The 18,043-nt window shown below is 42.1% G+C and overlaps 1 protein-coding gene across 1 annotated transcript in view; it reads right to left on the bottom strand.

The window, feature by feature from the left end:
- Positions 1-17,827, bottom strand: part of LOC132830815 (uncharacterized) — a 28,047-nt gene extending 10,220 nt beyond the window's left edge. The window contains exons 1-7 of the mRNA XM_060848680.1: positions 17,799-17,827; positions 14,780-15,004; positions 7,545-7,731; positions 6,711-6,859; positions 5,289-5,399; positions 4,242-4,277; positions 3,307-3,440 (exon numbers count right to left, since the gene is read on the bottom strand). Of these exons, the coding sequence (XP_060704663.1) occupies positions 3,307-3,440; positions 4,242-4,277; positions 5,289-5,399; positions 6,711-6,859; positions 7,545-7,731; positions 14,780-14,993 (831 nt within the window). The 5' untranslated portion in view covers positions 14,994-15,004; positions 17,799-17,827. The remainder of the gene's footprint in view (positions 1-3,306; positions 3,441-4,241; positions 4,278-5,288; positions 5,400-6,710; positions 6,860-7,544; positions 7,732-14,779; positions 15,005-17,798) is intronic.
- Positions 17,828-18,043: the final 216 nt, after the last annotated feature.

Below are 18,043 nucleotides of genomic sequence, written 5' to 3'. Positions count from 1 at the left end.
CTATTACCTGGTGATTTTTAACTTTATCCACCCCAGTCCAACACCGGCTTCTCCACATCATGTGTAAAATCAATTTGACAGTGGCAACTGACAAAAATCCCACAGGCTAGAATCGTTCAGAGTTTGTCATTAAACTTGCCTAATGAGCCCTGAGAATGTTAGCAGTGATAGATGAGAAAGGAAAATCTTGTAGGGACAATAGGAACATTCTTCCGAAATGTAGCTGAAACACAAAATTGAGGATAAAGTAGAGGTAACATTACTCTATTAGATAACAAATTTACACAGCAGTGAATCTGTAACCAGCAGTTACACAGCTCATCAGCACCTGCACAGACAGAAACTGAGATCCTTTGATATTACATCTGAACTCACAAACAAAAGAAAAGCCCCAAAACAAGTTACTGTCATCTGTTTTGCTTCAAGATCACACTGTAAGGAAGTAAATGGGTCAAATGAGAGACAGGGGATGGTTATGAAAGCCAATTACTATTTCCTTGAAGGAATCTAATGGCTTTTTAAACACAATCCAGAGCTTTCTCAGTTTAGTGACCACTAGTAGTTTAGGATGTTGCCAGGAATGGGAGCTGAATTCAGATCTTGGTCAGACTTAGGTATGAGGAGTGAATGGTGTAGGTTTTGAATTAGTGAAATGTAATTGTCTAAAGTAGGTGATCGAGGAATGACGATAACCAACAACTTGTCCTGGAATTCCCATGTAGATGCAATAATCATGAAGGCAATTCATCGCCTTTACCCCCCTCAGGTGCCTCAGAAAATATGGCATGTCCATAAGCACCCTCACCCACTTTTACAGATGCACCATTGAAAGCATTCTGTTTTGGTGTATAATGGCCTGATACGGCAACTGCTCTGCCCAGGACCGTACAAAACTACAGAAAGTCGTATGCATAGCCCAGACCATCATGGAAGCCAACCTTCCATCCATGGACTCCATTTGCATGGGTAATTGCTGCAGAAAGTCTGCCAATATCATCAAAGACCCTGTAGCACTTTCTTTTTCCATCAGGCAGAAGATGCAGAAACTTGAAAACATGCTCCAGCAAGTTTAAGAACCACTTCTTCCCTGCCAGTATTAGACTGATGAATGGACTCTCTAACTTAAGACCATAAGACATAGGAGTGGAAGTAAGGCTATTCGGCCCATCGAGTCCACTCCGCCATTCAATCATGGTTCATGGGCATTTCAACTCCACTTACCAGCGTTCTCCCCGTAGCCCTTAATTCCTCGAGACAACAAGAATCTATCAATTTCTGCCTTGAAGACATTTAGCGTCCCAGCCTCCACTGCACTCCGTGGCAATGAATTCCACAGGCCCCCCACCCTCTGGCTGAAGAAATGTCTCCGCACTTCTGTTCTGAATTGACCCCCTCTAATTCTAAGGCTGTGTCCACGGTCCTAGTCTCCTCGCCTAACGGAAACAATTTCCTCACATCCACCCTTTCCAAGCCATGTATTATCTTGTACGTCTCTATTAAGTCTCCCCTTAATATTCTAAACTCCAATGAATACAATCCCAGGATCCTCAGCCGTTCCTCATATGTTAGACCTAGCATTCCTGGGATCATCCGTGTGAATCTCCGCTGGACACGTTCCAGTGCCAGTATGTCCTTCCTGAGGTGTGGGGACCAAAACTGGATACAGTACTCTAAATGGGGCCTAACCAGAGCTTTATAAAGTCTCAGTAGCACATCTCTGCTTTTATATTCCAACCCTCTTGAGATAAGAGACAACATTGCATTCGCTTTCTTAATCATGGACTCAACCTGCATGTTTACCTTTAGAGAATCCTCGACTAGCACTCCCAGATCCCTTTCTACTTCGGCTTTACTAATTTTCTCACCATTTAGAAAGTAGTCTATGCTTTTATTCTTTTTGCCAAAGTGCAAGACCTCGCACTTGCTCACGTTAAATTCCATCAGCCATTTCCTGGACCACTCTCCCAAACTGTCTAGATCCTTCTGTAGCCTCCCCACTTCCTCAGTACTACCTGCCTGTCCACCTAACTTCGTATCACCTGCAAACTTCGCTAGAATGCCCCCAGTCCCCTCATCCAAATCATTAATATATAATGCGAAAAGCAGTGGCCCCAACACTGAACCCTGTGGGACACCGCTCGTCACCGGCTGCCATTCTGAAAAAGAACCTTTTATCCCAACTCTCTGCCTTCTGTTAGACAGCCAATCCTCAATCCATCCCAGCAGCTCACCTCGAACACCATGGGCCCTCACCTTGCTCAGCAGCCTCCCATGTGGCACCTTATCAAAGGGCTTTTGAAAGTCTAGATAGACCACATCCACTGGGTTTCCCTGGTCTAACCTACTTGTCACCTCTTCAAGGAATTAATATGGAAGTAGTACGAACTTGGCATATTGCTGCATGATGGGATACTTGACCAAGGGAAAAGGTATCTTGTCTCTCAGGTTCACAGCTTTAATGAAAGAATACTGCTAGAGATAAAGACTGAGGTTGTGCAGTTATAATTTGACAAAATATAGGGAGTGTATCTTTGGCTCGTTATTTTCTCCATCCTTGAGCAACATCAAAGAACAAAGGTGATAGCTGCAATCTGCTTATCTTTATCTTGAATTATTGCAAAGTGTGAAATGTAAGCAAAGCTGTTTGTATCATTGCAAATCGTATAGGCTGACTGTTCAGCTCGAGAGAGTGTTGAGACAGAGACAACTGTGGAGCCTTTCTGTGAATTCATGAAAAATAAAACTTCTTGAAGCAAGACTCAAAGTAAAAAATGAGGTCTGCAGATGCTGGAGATCACAGCTGCAAATGTGTTGCTGGTCAAAGCACAGCAGGTTAGGCAGCATCTCAGGAATAGAGAATTCGACGTTTCGAGCATAAGCCCTTCATCAGGAATCAGGGCTTATGCTCGAAACGTTGAATTCTCTATTCCTGAGATGCTGCCTAACCTGCTGTGCTTTGACCAGCAACACATTTGCAGCAAGACTCAAAGTCTCAGACTAAGTAATTTCCTCGCCACTTCAAATAATGTTGGTCTTGCCTAGTGCATGTCCTGTGTGATGTAACCTGTCCAAGTTTTATTTTGTCCCTATGATCTGTATGTCCTTGCTTACTATGATCTGCCTGCACTGCTCGTAAACAAAGCTTTTCACTGTACTTAGGTACACGTGACAGTAAATCACATCAAATCAAATCAATTTGCCACAGTGAATCTCTTGTCATGATCAACCCGAGGAAGGGAAATGATATCCCACAGAAATGTGGCTTGCCAGCACAGTCAGTAAGTTTACAATTGAGAAGGTACGAACCATTGTCACAAGAACAGGAAGGTTATCACTGTTACCAAGAATCTGAAGGAATGTGTTGAGGAACAGTTGGCTCACGTCCTTCGACAGTTTGGTCAGTTCTGTGAGAGGAATCTCAGGTGTCTGGTATAATGATTCTAAAAGGAAAAAGGAATTACTATTGACATTTCAAAAGACAAATTGTTAATAACACCCAAATAATAATCCAGTGAGTTCCTGCCCTGTTTACCCAAAGGGCAAAAGTAATTTTTGGTTTTGCATGTATTATAAATAATGGATTGAGATTTTTAATAATAATAACATGATTGAAAGAGCAAGGATTAGACATACTAAGTAATGCTCTGCTCCTGGATGGGTATTTACTCACTTTCTTTAATTCTGATTCCTCCTAAAATATAGAATGGCTGCATGCATCATTCATCTGAGTGAAAGTGTTTGCATTGCATGGGAGCATATTCGCTTCAGAGCAACTTTCTGAGAATTGTTTGGACAATTGTTTGGAAATATGACCTTTAAAATGTGATAGGCAAACAAGAATCTACTTGGTGGGAGAGGGGGAACTCCCAGTGTGACTCCAGGGGAAACTGGAGTTGCATAGAAGCAATGGAAACTCCACCCAATGTGCATTGGACACAGCATTTTTATTGTATAGTAGGATTAATTATTTATAGTAAAACATTTATATGGTGAAGCAAAATTATATAATAACACTGCAAATATTTTTGATTAAAAATGCCATTTTCTGAAAAAGTGAACATGAAGATTGACTCTCGCTGCATTGCAAGGTAAAGGAAATCAGTAAATGCTACATTACCTTCACTGGCCACCATCTTTTTCATTTGTTATTGAACACTTCCCTAATGTCAAGATATTGTTTGGATACGTGACATATTTACAATCACAAAACTGGAGCATTAAGAAATAGAAAATTAGTTTACCTAAGTGGCTTCTCAACCAATCATCCCAAACTATATCTGAAAGAACAAAGAAAAGGGAGTTTCAGATTTTTAAACCTTGTTAATTAGATAACTGATGATTTACAGATGGATTGGCAGAAAATAGGCACATGGTCAATTATTCTGTCTTCTTTAGTTCTCCACTTTTCTTGCTATCATGCATTGAACAGCCAGAAAAAAAAATAAAAGTGACAATTATCTTTACATACTCATAATACTAACTTATACATTTTTTAAGACATACTTGTCGGGCTGTATTGGTAAGCCTCGCATTTATTGCCCATCCCAAGACACCCTAAGAAAGCTTTCTTGTTGAACTATTTAATTTTGTTGTCTGGAAGGTGCTCTCACAATGAAGGTGGATAAGGAGTTGCAGGACAGCTGGAATCTATCCAAATCAAGACCGTATGTGACTTGGAGGTGATGTTCCTTCCTGCTGTCCTTGTCCTTGGCAGAGGATGTAGTGTTTAGAGTTGCTGCTGAAGAAACCAGGCTGAGTTGCAGATAGTGTATACAGGAGCTGGGGTCCCCCATTGGTGGAACAGGCAGATGTACAAAGTGATGGACGAGACCCCGGTCAAATGGACAGCTCCCCCCTGGAGGGTGTTGTAGCTCTTGTGAAACATTGGAGATGTATCAATTCAAGCAACTGGAGGGTATTCCACATCACCTTTTACTTGGCTTGTCAATAGTAGATATGTTTGGTAGCATATTAGGAGGTGTACAGAATACCTGAGTTGCTTGGTTTGTCTGAATTGATCTAAAATTCATCTCAAAGTTGTCTTACTGGAGGTGTTAACAAACTTGTTTTAAATGAGAGAAAACATGAAATGTAGTGAAGGAGGGAGAACCGATTTTAGAAAAGCTTCTAAACGTGGCTAAATATAAATCCCAAGTTGACATTGAATATTGAAAACACATCGATGGGACAAATGGCTGAAGAATGTTTAAATGGCCATTGATAAGGCAATTTACTCTTGGAAACGTCTGTAGCCAGCTCTCTGTATTCCTTTCTTCCCTTTTACATACCCAGGGTGTCATCCTCTGTTATCCTCAGTTTTGAGAGTTTGAATGCAATGGTAGTTCCAGCGTGGAAGGTTAAATTCTCCTTCGAACATACATCAGCTCCTCCTTTAGCCTAATTCAAGGAAGAAAATGACAATATTTAATGTTGCAAATTAATTATTTCGTGTTCTCAGGAAAATACTTACTAAAATGCAACCAGGAATAAGAAGCTTCATTTACCTGACAAACTAGAGAAACTGGGAATGTTATAGTGAATCATTCTGAAATAAAACTTAAAAATGGATGGTTGCTACAGTGTGGAATGCAGCATTCCACCAGGAACAGCAGCCAGATAAAGAACTGGCAGAACCAATCACTGGGAAAAATATCAGAGAAAATCTGTCATCTCAGTGATGCACTGCATTTCACAACTAACAATAATAATGGACATAAACCGTCAAAGAACAGACGAAAGATTTACCTCGATGGTTAAAGTTGTGTTAGTTCAAAAATTAACTAACTTTGAGCCATTTCTCTAGAGAAACCCATCTGACTTGCTTTATTCTTTCGTAATTTTAATTTAGTACCTTTTCTCAGTGAGCAAATGTTACTCAATCAGGAGTGAAATGTTGAAATTTATTTTTGTCCTGATTCTCTTTGTTTCTTTCGTTTTTGCTAGATTGTACTGTGCATCGGGAGAAGATGGGCGTCACTGACAAGATCAGCATTCACTGTCCGTCACGATTCACCAACTGGTTTGTTAGGCCATCTCAGAGGACAATTAAGAGTCAAGGACATTGCTGTGGATCTAAAGTCACATATAAACCAAATTGGTCAGGGACAGCAGGTATTTGTTCCTAAAAGACGTTTGGGAATCAAATGGATTTTTATAAAAGTCCAGTAATTTCATGACCACAATTACTGTCATGAGTTTATTTTCCTTCAGCTTTTAATGAACACAAGTTAAACTCCTCAACAGCAATGATGAGACTTGAAGTCATGGCTTCAAATCACGTTATCCTAAAGTTTTCAAAGATAATGAATTCAAAATCTCAACCACATTATATTTACAAATATATTCACATTGCAAACATTTAGGGCGGCACGGTGGCACAGTGGTTAGCACTGCTGCCTCACAGCACCAGGGACCTGGGTTCAATTCCCACCTCAGGCGACTGACTGTGTGGAGTTTGCACGTTCTCCCCGTGTCTGCATGGGTTTCCTCCGGGTGCTCCGGTTTCCTCCCACAGTCCAAAGATGTGCGGGTCAGGTGTATTGGCCATGCTAAATTGCCCATAGTGTTGGGTAAGGGGTAAATGTAGAGGTATGGGTGGATTGCGCTTCGGTGGGTCGGTGTGGACTTGTTGGGCCGAAGGGCCTGTTTCCACACTGTAAGTAATCTAATGTTAGTTATGACTCAGTGATGCAGTACAGTTATACTCCCCTTGATTATGTCAGTTGGGACTGCCACTCCTCCTTTTGCCTCGAAAAGACTGTTTAGATCACATGGTCTATCTGTTTCCACCACTTCTGATATAACATAAAAAATATCTCCAGGCAGTTTTTTCACAAAGATGTGTCCTCTGTCAATCTTCCTGAGAAAGATGGAAGGAAAACAGCAAAGGGTTTATCTGTTCCAGAAAACAATATGTTCATAAAGAAGGAGATGATATCACTTTAACTTTGAAAACCCACGGCCATGGCACTGAGATTCCCCCTTCCAATTTGAAATGTAGTGCAATTTCAAACTCATGCATCTAAATTTGGGCTCTTGTGGCACAGTGTTCATGTCCCTAGCTCTGAGCTAAAAGGCCTGGGTTCAAGCACCACCTGCTCTTGAGGTACATTGCAACATGATTAAAAATATGGATTATGAACACTTTATGGAAAATAACAAGAAACTTTGGATCTACATGAAATGCTCAGATCAATATTACAATATGGCCCCTGTTAGAGATTCAGAGAGGCAAAGGCCGTTTTGATCTAAACCAACAAATTAAGACATTTAAGGTTAGTACAACAATAGTCAGCACAACAGAAACATAGTTTACAAAGTGAAACACATTCCAATAATAATTACAAAATACGTGATAATGGATATAGGTTGATGGTAAATTCAAAACAAAATCCATTATTTGAGTCTGTAAAAGGCTGCTATTACACACTGCTATCTGACACCCAGCAGAGTTTGGAGTTAAGACAAACTGGAAAAATTCCCTATTACAAAACCCTCTTGTTTCCAGGTGCCAGTTACTTCACTTGGGTTTGAGATACAAGTACCTGTCCTTAGTAGCCTCAAGCAGCATCTTTTCAGAGATTACTCGCTTCTTCAATTCCACAGTAGATATGATGTCAGCCACACCACCTGATGCATGCACTCCTGCATCGACAATACACACACTGGCATCCACACCTCCAGAAATGGACTTGCTAGCTCCATAGTTGCAAAACTTTGAGCTTTGCAATCCTAGAAAAAAAAATCAAGCTTGAATATTCTGTTTGTCTGTCTGTCTGTCTCTCTCTCTCTCATTCCCCTGATATTGTGTGCTTATGGGTGTTTAGATAATGGTTATCTGGGAATGTCTCTTTTGATGTTGATCCCATTCTCCCGCATACTCCTAGCAAATGTCTAGGTTATCAACAACAAAATGGATTAACTCAGATCCAAACCTACCAGCCAGAGGAAATTGAGGGACTGTTGTGTGCTCTACTTCATAGACACTTTGCTCACCCCTGCCATTTCCGACTGCCCCCAACAAGCTGATGGGTTCTCCGTTCGTCGCATGGATTGTACAGAGTCTTTGGACAAGGCAAAGGGTGGTGGGGTATGTTTCCTGATCAATACTTGATGGTATGCGGATGTAACAACCCTGGCAAGCCATTGCTCCCTGGACCGACAATATCTTACAGTAAAATGCTGTCCCTATTACCTATTGCGAGAGTTCACCTCCACCATCCTGACAGCAGCTTAAATACCACCCTATGTGGATGTGAAGAGTGCCCTAGACATGATTTACACCATCACAAACACTCCAGAGATGAAATTTCCCAAGACCCTATTCATTGTGGCCGGCAACTTCAACCAAGCCAACCTCAAGAAGGTGCTGCCAAAGTACCACCAAACGTCTCCTGCCCCACCAGAGGACCCAACATCCTGGATCACTGCTACACAACCATCAAAGATGCCTACCATCAAAGTTTCCACCCACACTTTGGAAACTCAGATCACAGCTCTGTGTTCCTCCTCCCAACTTACAAGCAGAATCTGAAATGGGAGGAGCCTTCACAAAAGGAAGTACAATGCTGGTCCAAGGCTGTGGAAGACCATCTCCAGGACTGCTTGGAATCGGTGAACTGGACCGTGTTCAAGTACTCAGTGGAAAACCTAGACGAGTATGCTACTGCCCTCACAGACTTCATTAGCAAATGTGCGGAGGGCTGCAGACCAAACAAGACAATCCGAGTGTTCCCTAACCGTAAACTTCGGATGAATGAAGAAATCCACTCCCAGTTGAAAACTAGGCATGCAGCATTCAAGTCAGGAGATGCAGACCAATACAGGAAATCCAGATATGACCTCTGCAAAGCCATCAGGGATGCCCGTACATTTCTATGACTCTAATAAGCTGAGTGGAATATGCACGTAATAGAACAATCCCGATATATTTTCATGTATACCTGAGCAGATTTGAATTTATGAAGCTCAGTTCCCTCATTTGACTGTGTTGGAATGTGAATGTCTCACTACCCTTACAGGCTAGGAAAAACCTGGCATAGCACAGAAGTTGGAAGATATTTACGTGCGAGAGAGAGAGAAAACATTCTTCTGTAAATTACATTCACTGACTGAAGGGTTCAATGGACAGAGAGAGAGAGATAGACAGACAGACAGACAGGACAGAAGCTAGTGGAAAGATTAACCCTTTACGGTCTGACTTGAGTGAACACTGGCTTGTCGTGGATTGAATGTGTGTGTTGTTTCCTGGACCTTGAGATCCGGGAATGTTATGAACTTAGTTGCATTTGGGAATCCAAGATGATTTTAAAAGAAAAAGCCATTTTGTAGGACAATGGTACTGGCCATGTTAGCTGAGCGAGATGATCCCATGACCTTTTCCACATAGTTCAGACGAGTCTCTCATTGAGATGCACTAGCCAAAGCAATTGACCATCTGGCCTGACTTGATCCAGGATTCCCACTTTGATGTCCATGTAGTTTAATTAGTCAAGCACACACAGAACTGTCAATGAGTTTTGTTTCCTCTGCAATCTTTTGCCATTTTACTGCTGCTTATCTGATTAAGGACATGTGGCGTTTTTGTAATTTTAATACCAAATTCTGTATCAAGACAGCTTTTTTACAGCAATCAGGGGAGTAGCCTAACAAAGCACTTAGAAGTAAGAGCTGGCGCTCCTACTCTGCTAATGATTTCAGAACCTTAGCTCACGCCTGGCTTGTAGGTATCTATGTTATAGTGTAACATTGATGCCATTGGTAAATAAAAGTAATAACTTAAACTAAACTGTATGTAAGAGTTTAATATTCCAGACGACCACAGAGTATGATCTCCGGGACGAACTAAAAGAGACTTACAGATCGAGTCCAACAGGGATTCTCTGAGCTGTCTCGAATAGGTACTTTAACAAGATCATTGACTTTGGAAAGTAAGGAGGAGAACATGCCTCCAACTGCAACAACGGAACTGAAGCTGAGAGGATGAACAACATCATGAGAACCAACAATCTGTCCTGGACTCCCCACGTAGATGCAACAATCAAGAAGCCTCAGGAAATTTTACATTTCTGTAAGGACCCTCACTAATGTCTACAGATGCGCCATTGAGAGCATACTGTGCGGGAACATAACAGCCTGGTATGACAACTGCCCTGCCCAGGACCATGAGAAAGGTGGTGTGCACAGCCCAGACCATCACAGAAGCCAACCTCCCATCCATGGACTCCATTTATGCAGCTTGCTGTCGCGCACAGGCTGCCAGCATCATCAGACAGACAGTACACCCAGGTATTGCTCTCCTCCAACCTCTTCCATCAGACAGAAGATACAGAAGCCTGAACCCATGCATGAGCAGCTTCTTCCTGGCCATTATTACACTGATGAATGGACTGCAGCTTCAAATAATGTTGATCTTGTGTAGTCCTGTGCAATGTAACCTGCATGATTCTAAGTCTTTTGATATATGCATCCTTGACTACCACAACCTGCTTGCAATGGTCGTAATCAAAGCTTTTCACTGTACTTCAGTACATGTGACAATAAATTAATCAATCAATTCTACATGGAGATGGCCCTGAGTGAAGGATTGAGGAACCCCAGCAACTGTCCCACAGCACAGAGTTAAACACCCTCAGGAGGACAGAGATTGATGGAACACATTTAATGGAAACAAATTTGATGAAGAATTTTGACTTCATACTGCTGTGTTAAAATCAGCTCACCACCCATTACCTGGTTTTTATCTCCATTTAATCAACAGAAATGGAACTGAAAGGGGTGTTTAATAGATGACCTGTATTTTACTGTATGTTCTACACTGTGGTCTAAAATCAAAATGACTCTTGGCATGTTCAATAAGCTTCTGTTAGCACTATCACTGATCATATTGATTAGTAATGATATTGTGTTGGATGCTCAGTGATGAGAAATTAAAAGAAATTCACTTCATAGTTAGATCCAGTCACATTTCACTACAGCAGCAGATCGGAGGAAACACGGAGAGTGCTGTCATAGAATCATGAAATGGTTAGAATCAGAAAAAGGAAGAAAGGGGCTATTTGGCCCATCTTGTTCATGCCGACTCAAAGACACCCAGATGCCCTCTCTAATCCCATTGTCCTGCACATGGCCAATAGCAGATGCAGATCCAGGGACGTTTTGAAAGAATTTAGGATCTCTGCCTCAACCTCCAACAGTGAATTCCAGACACCCATCATCCTCTAGAAATAAAAATTCCTCACATTCCCCTCTAATCCTCTGCCACTTAGTTTGAATTGATGTCTCCTGGTGTTTGAACTCTCTACCAAGGGAAACAGGTTCTTCCTGTCTACTCTATCTCTCCCCCGCACACTCTGTATACCTCAATCATGCCATCCCTCAACCTTCTCTGTTCCAAGGAAAACAATCCCAACCTCCCAAATCTCTCCTCATAGCGACAGTTTTCCAGCCCTGGCCACATTCTAATAAATGTTTGCTGCACTCTCTCCAAAGCAATTACATCCTTCCTGTAATATGATAACCAGAACTGCACAATATTCCAGTTGTGGTCTCACTGGTGTCATATACTGATTCATCATTATATCCTTACTTTTGTATTGTATGTCTCTTCCAATAAAGGATAGCATTCCATATGCCTTTTTTTTACAATTTTATCCACCTGACCTGCTACCTTCAGGGAGCTGTACACTTGCACATCAAGATCTTTCACTTCCTCCACCCCCTCACTATATTCCTGTTTATTGCATATTCCCTTTTACTGTTTTGATCTCACACTTACCAGAACTGCACTCCAAATGCCATTCTCTGCCCACTCCACCGACACAAACATATCATTTTGGAGATTATCCTCTACACTCTCCACTGCATGACAATTATTTGTGCCATCTACAAATTTCCCAATTGTGCCCCCTACATTCAAGTCCAAATCATTAATGTATAAAACATACAGCAGGGGTCCCAACATCACTTGAAACACATTTCCATTCCATTGATCATTATCCTTTGTTTCCTGTCATTGGCAATTAAGGAATGTTCTGTACTATTCGAAGCCAACTTTGGATCCAGTTCAGCACATTACTCTTTATCCCATGGGCTTTTATGTTTTTGACCAGTCTGCTATATGAGAGCTTGTCAAAGTCTCACTAAAGTCCAAGTATATAATATCGACTGCACAATCCTCACTGATCATCCTTGTCACTTCCTCAAAGAATTCAATCAAATTTGTAAGACATGACCTCCCCTTAACAAAGCCATGCCAACTACCCCTGACTAGTCCATATCTTTCTAAGTCACAGTTTATCCGATCTCTCAGGATTGATTTGAGCACTTTGAAAACCACTGAAGTAAGACTAACAGACTGAGAATTATTTTTGGCATTTTCGTTTGACCATTTTTAAACAATAGATCCAAATTTTGCATTCCTGCATTTGAAAATAATCCTCAGAGCATCTGCTATTTTCTCCCTGACCACTTTCAACATCCAAGGGAACAATACACCTGATCCTGGCAACTTATCAACTTGCGAGGAATCTAGTGGTGGAGGTGGGTACAATTGCAACATCTAAAAGGCATCTGGATGGGTATATGAATAGGAAGGGTTTAGAGGGATGTCAGCCAGATGCTGTCAAATGGGACTAGATCAGATTGGTCAGCATGGACAAGAAGGGTCTGCTCCTGTGCTGTCTGACTCTAGACTTCCTTTCTCGTTATGATTATTTTGTCCAATAGTTCACACTGCTCCTCTTGCATTACTATATCCACATCATCCTTTTCCTTTGAATATACAGAGAGAAAAAATAATTTAAAATTCTTCCCATATCTTCTGCATCTTCATACATTTCCTTCTTCATCCCTGATAGGTCCCAATTTTTCCTTAACTATCCTTTTGCTCTTTATCTACAGGTAAAACATCTTTTGATTTTCCTTTATCTTGCTTTCTAGATATTTTCACTTCCTTTCTTTGATTTCTTTGTTTCTTTTTTAATTTGATCCCTGTACTTTCTATACTCCTCCAGGGTAAGTGAAGTGTTGTGTTGAGTTTGTGCGCTCAAGAGGAGGCCTTTAGACCCTGTGCCATTTTTCCCGCTGTGGCCCGACACCTCAACTTCTTCAGTTTTCTGTCTCAAGATATTGATAGTTTGACGGAGTTACATAAACTCTATACAAAAACAAATTTTTGAATTCACATCACTGGCTCATTTTTCTATCCCATTTGTGTGTCTGTGTTATCAACCGTCCCCTAGTCAAGAGATTTGGTGAAAGAGCTATTTTGTGACATCGTGGTAACTCGGAACAGTGATACAGCAACACTGGTTAAATGGCTTCTCCCAAATTGAATGGTAAAGATAGACAGCCTTGATTCCAATGTGTTCATTCGTAGAATGTGCCAATGTGTGCATCACTGGCTCGGTTAGCGTTTAGTGCCCGGAAGGCAGTTAAGACTCACAAGAAACCTAATTCTAAATCTAAAGGGCATGAATGAATTAAATGGGCTTTTACAACAATCAGTGGTTAGATGATCGTCACTAAGCTAACTATGTTTTAATTCCAAATTTCAAACTGGTCTTACATCTGCCATGACAAGATTGCAACTATATGGGTGGCATGGTGGCTCAGTGGTTAGCACTGCTGCTTCATAGCACCAGAGAACATGGGTTCGGTTCCAGCCTTTGGTGATTGTCTGTGTGGTGATTGCACATTCTCCCCGTGTCTGCATGGGTTTCCTCCCACAGTCCAAAGATGTGCAGGTTAGGTATATTGGCCATGCTAAATTGTCCATAGTGTTAGGTACATTAGTCAGAGGGAAATGGGTCAGGGTGGCTCACTCTTTGGAGGATCAGTGTGGACTTGTTGGGCCAAATGGCATGTTTCCACACTGTAGGGAATCTAATCTAATATCTTGTCCAAAACTAGAGGGCACAGGTGAGAGGGAAAGATTTAAAAGGGACCTAATGAAGAGCTTTTTTTATGCAGAGAATGGCACATGCATGGAATGAGCTGCCAGAGGAAGTGAAGGGAGCTGGTACAATTACAACATTTATTAGGCATCTGGATGAGTACATGAACAGGAACAGTTTAGAGGGATACGGGGCAAATGCTGGCAAATTGGATTAGTTTCAGAGATCTGGTCCACTTGGATGAGTGGTTTCAAAGGGTCTCTTTCCGTGCTATACAATTCTATGACCTTATCACTCTGAATTCCACAATTCACCATCCACCACGGTGAGACTTGAAGCATGTTCTATGCACATTAACTTGGGGTTGTGGGTTACTAGTCCAATGGCATCATGGGCTGCCCTTATGATGGAGAACCCAATGTTCTGCATCACCATTCTACTGGGGATAAGCTAGTGTCCTCTGTGATAGTAAAACTGAAATAAACAGTAAAATATTACAGCAAGGCACCGGTGTGAAAACACAGCTTTGCTTGATCAAATTAACCAGCATGAAGAAGAGGTAGTAAGAGTATAAAACAACAGCTTAAACTGCCATGTAGATGGTAACTAGAAAACATATAAAAGAGGAAGGAGATAGCATTGTGAAAGCAATAAACTGCGATCCAGCTTGCGACTCTAAGTCAGGAACCTTGAGAACAGCAGTGATCTTTGGATCAGAGCCTGACCATCCCTTTTTATTGCTAGTATTCTGTACAAGGAGTCAGGTGTGTTCATTTGTGATTCTAATCAACAGTGTGATTTAATTCGTATTGCTTCTGAGTATTTATCTGATTACTCTGTTTCACTTTATGCAGAGAAATATCAGTAAAAAGCAAATCAGTTACCAATGTCTAAATCTTTGCCATCCTTTAATATTTCAGCCAGTGTGACGGATGTCGGGATGTATTTGTCTTTTGTGAAAAACCAAGTTTTTTCCTTTTTCCTGATGATGTACAGGGGCTTGAAGCCATCAGAAAAATAGGGACTTGCGGCAGGAATCAGTGTGCCACCATAAGGGTCAATTTCTTTCACGATTTTCCGAGTTGCTTTGTGAAACATGACGTAAAAATCTACAAACATAAAATATGAATTGATTTATAATTATACATTGAAACTGAAACAATAAACTGGGTTAGAATGATATCGTTGTGAGAGCATTAGATATCAGTGCAGAAGTTGGCCATTCGGTACATTGAGTTTGCTCCACAATTCAATGAAACCATGACTGATCCAATAAATCTCAAATGCACTTTACTGCTTTTTTCCCAAAACCCTCGGTTCCCTTAAATGAATAAAACATATTAATATCAACTTATTAATTTAATATTAGCATCCCAACTTCTACATGGCTCTGCAGTAAAGAATTCCACAGATTCACAACCCTTTGAGTGAAGAAATTCTTTTCATCGTGATCTTAACTGGATGACTCTTTATATCTTCTTGTCCTAGACTCTGCCACAAGGGAAAACACCCTTTCCACATCTACTTTGTCAAGTCCTCTAAGTATCTTATATGTTTCAACAAGCAGGGACATTCGCAACATTTAAGGCGGACCTTGATAGACACATGAACGGGAGGCAAACAGAGGGATAGAAACTGCACATGGGCAATAGTTCGTGGATTTAAATAAGGATTAAGAATTGCTGCAGGCTTGGTGGTGGTGCTGGTGGTGGGGGGGGTCTCTTCCTATGCTGTATGGTAAAATCCAAATGTATTACATTCACTGGTTCTCCTTTATCTATCCTGTTGGTTACCTCTTCAAAGAATTTGGATAAATTTGATAGACTGTAACAGTTACTATTACATTCATAGAAAGCACAACAGTGATTTGGCTATTTGGCCCAACAAGTCCACAATGACCCTCTAAAGAGTAACCCACCCAGACTCATTCCCCTACCCTAATGTTCTTCATTTACCCTTAACTAATGCACTTAACCTACACATACCTGAACACTATGGGCAATTTAGCACGGCCAATTCACCTGACCTGCACATCTTTGGATTGTTGTAGGAAACCGGAGCACCCGGAGGAAACCCATGTGTAAACTCCACACAGTCACCCGAGGCTGGAATCAAACCTGGGTCCCTGGCGCTGTGGGGCAGCACTGCTAACCACTGGGCCACTGCCCAATCTATTAATTCTCATTCCCTAATTTTTACAATATAGTGCTACGTTTTGTGGAGAGAAAATGTTCGAAACAAAGCTCACTTATAAATCAGCCGGAGACAAAGCCATAGAAACAAGGACAATTTATTACAAACTTGCAAGTCCGGACACTCCTACTGCTAGCCTGGCGAAGAGTGCCCGGATATCAATTATACAATCATTTTTGTACAGTTTGTGTGCTGCAGGCTCACATTCCCCACCCCCACCTTCCCCTACTCTTACCCTATCATAATAATTTATTTCATTTCATTTCCTTATTTGGCCTAACATTAAGATGATTACCTCACTTGTTTTTCTCTTTACTTATCTCTGTACCAGGTTGATCTTGGATGTCTGCCTTCTTTGTCTTGTTACTACAAGCTTTATTGTGAAAATACTCTTACTTTCTGCTACAACATTCCATAGTTATTTCCTAGCTTAAAACTATTTTCTTTAAAACTACTTCTTTAAAAGACCCCCTAAATTCATTAAAGTCTTAGCCTTAAGGATACTGCATGCTACAAGAAGTCCATGACCGTTTGTATAATGTCTCACCCCTTCACCCATCTACAGAAATTACACTCCACTAGCACTTACAACAACTACATTTCTATATCGCCTGCAGAAAACTACATTTCTTATTTCCCACAAAAATAACAGAGAAAAAATTATTCCACATCAGTGACCCCTCCCCACTGCTCTGTGAGACAGCCTAAGACCATGACACTCACTCACCCCTTTGATTTTATCCAGTATGCAGTCGGGAGTTTGTGCTGAGAAGTTGGGGTTTGGGGTTAATCATGTAAAAACATAAAGAAAAAGTGTGTTTGTGGATTTTCCTCAAGTCCCACTAAGACTGGGAATCGATTGTGAGGACAGAGCTGGGATGGTGGGGAGGGAGAATGGTGAAAGAGGGTGGTGTGAGTGGGAGGTTGCATACCAATGGGGGGGCTCTCTCGTGATGCAGGGGTAGTGTCCCCACCACTGAGGCAGGAGGTCCCGGTTCAAATCTGCACATGTTCCATCTCTGAACAAACTGATTAGAAAACAATATCTACAATGGTAGATTGCCCCGTGTTCAGTGATTTAATCAGGAGCTGGGACTGGGGGGTTGGGGGGAAAGGGGGAGTTTTTCTGGGGGTGGAGGAGCTGGGAAGGTCCTGTTTCACTCCCTCCCTCCCGGTGAGTGACAGGATCCCTCCCCCGCGGGGACCCCTAAGGAAATTCCATCGGGAGGCAGCTCAGGGCGGCTCCGGGATCGGGATTGGGACCAACTTTCACAAACTTCACAACTTTCATAAACTTCCCAAACTTTCACAAACTTTCAAGACCCGTTCCTGACTGGAGCCGGGGGAGGGGAGCTCGGGTGGATCTCCCGGCGGTGGGGGGGATCGCGGTGGGATCTGGTAGACTCGGGTGGGCGGGACCAGATCCCTGGGATCCAGAGGCGAGATCCAGGGACATTGGATGTCCCCCGCACGGACACAAAAACCTCTCCCACTGCCTCTGAAAGTGACCCCCACCCAGAGGAGGGGCTGCACTTCCCCCCCCCCCCCAAGGGAAGGGGGTACTGGGGAAAAGTCTGCAACCCCAGGGTGGTGGGGGGTGAGGGGGTGGGGAGTGTTGTTGGGTGGGTGATGGACTGTTATGGGGGTAAGGGAGAGGGCTCCCTGGATGAACACCCACCTCCTCATAACCACAGCCACAGTGAGTCTTACCTTTGGGTCCAGTCCTTCTGTCTCCCTCCCTCTGCCTCACGCTGGCTCTATTTAAAGGTTCTTTCACCCACCCTCCTCCCAGAGAGTCCCACCCCCTCAACCCCCACCGCCTTGAGATACAAGACGTTGTCCCATTCCTGTCTGAATTGTGAAAGGTGGGGGTGGGCGTTTCTCTGCGTTACAAATGTGACTACAACTCAAAAATGCCTAAATAATGTTTTCTTTAATTTCAAAAATACACTTTA

Source organism: Hemiscyllium ocellatum, chromosome 32 (assembly GCF_020745735.1).
Source record: "Hemiscyllium ocellatum isolate sHemOce1 chromosome 32, sHemOce1.pat.X.cur, whole genome shotgun sequence".
NCBI lineage: Eukaryota > Metazoa > Chordata > Chondrichthyes > Orectolobiformes > Hemiscylliidae > Hemiscyllium > Hemiscyllium ocellatum.
Note: the sequence above shows the minus strand (reverse complement) of the source record. Positions and strands in the feature narration are given on the sequence as shown.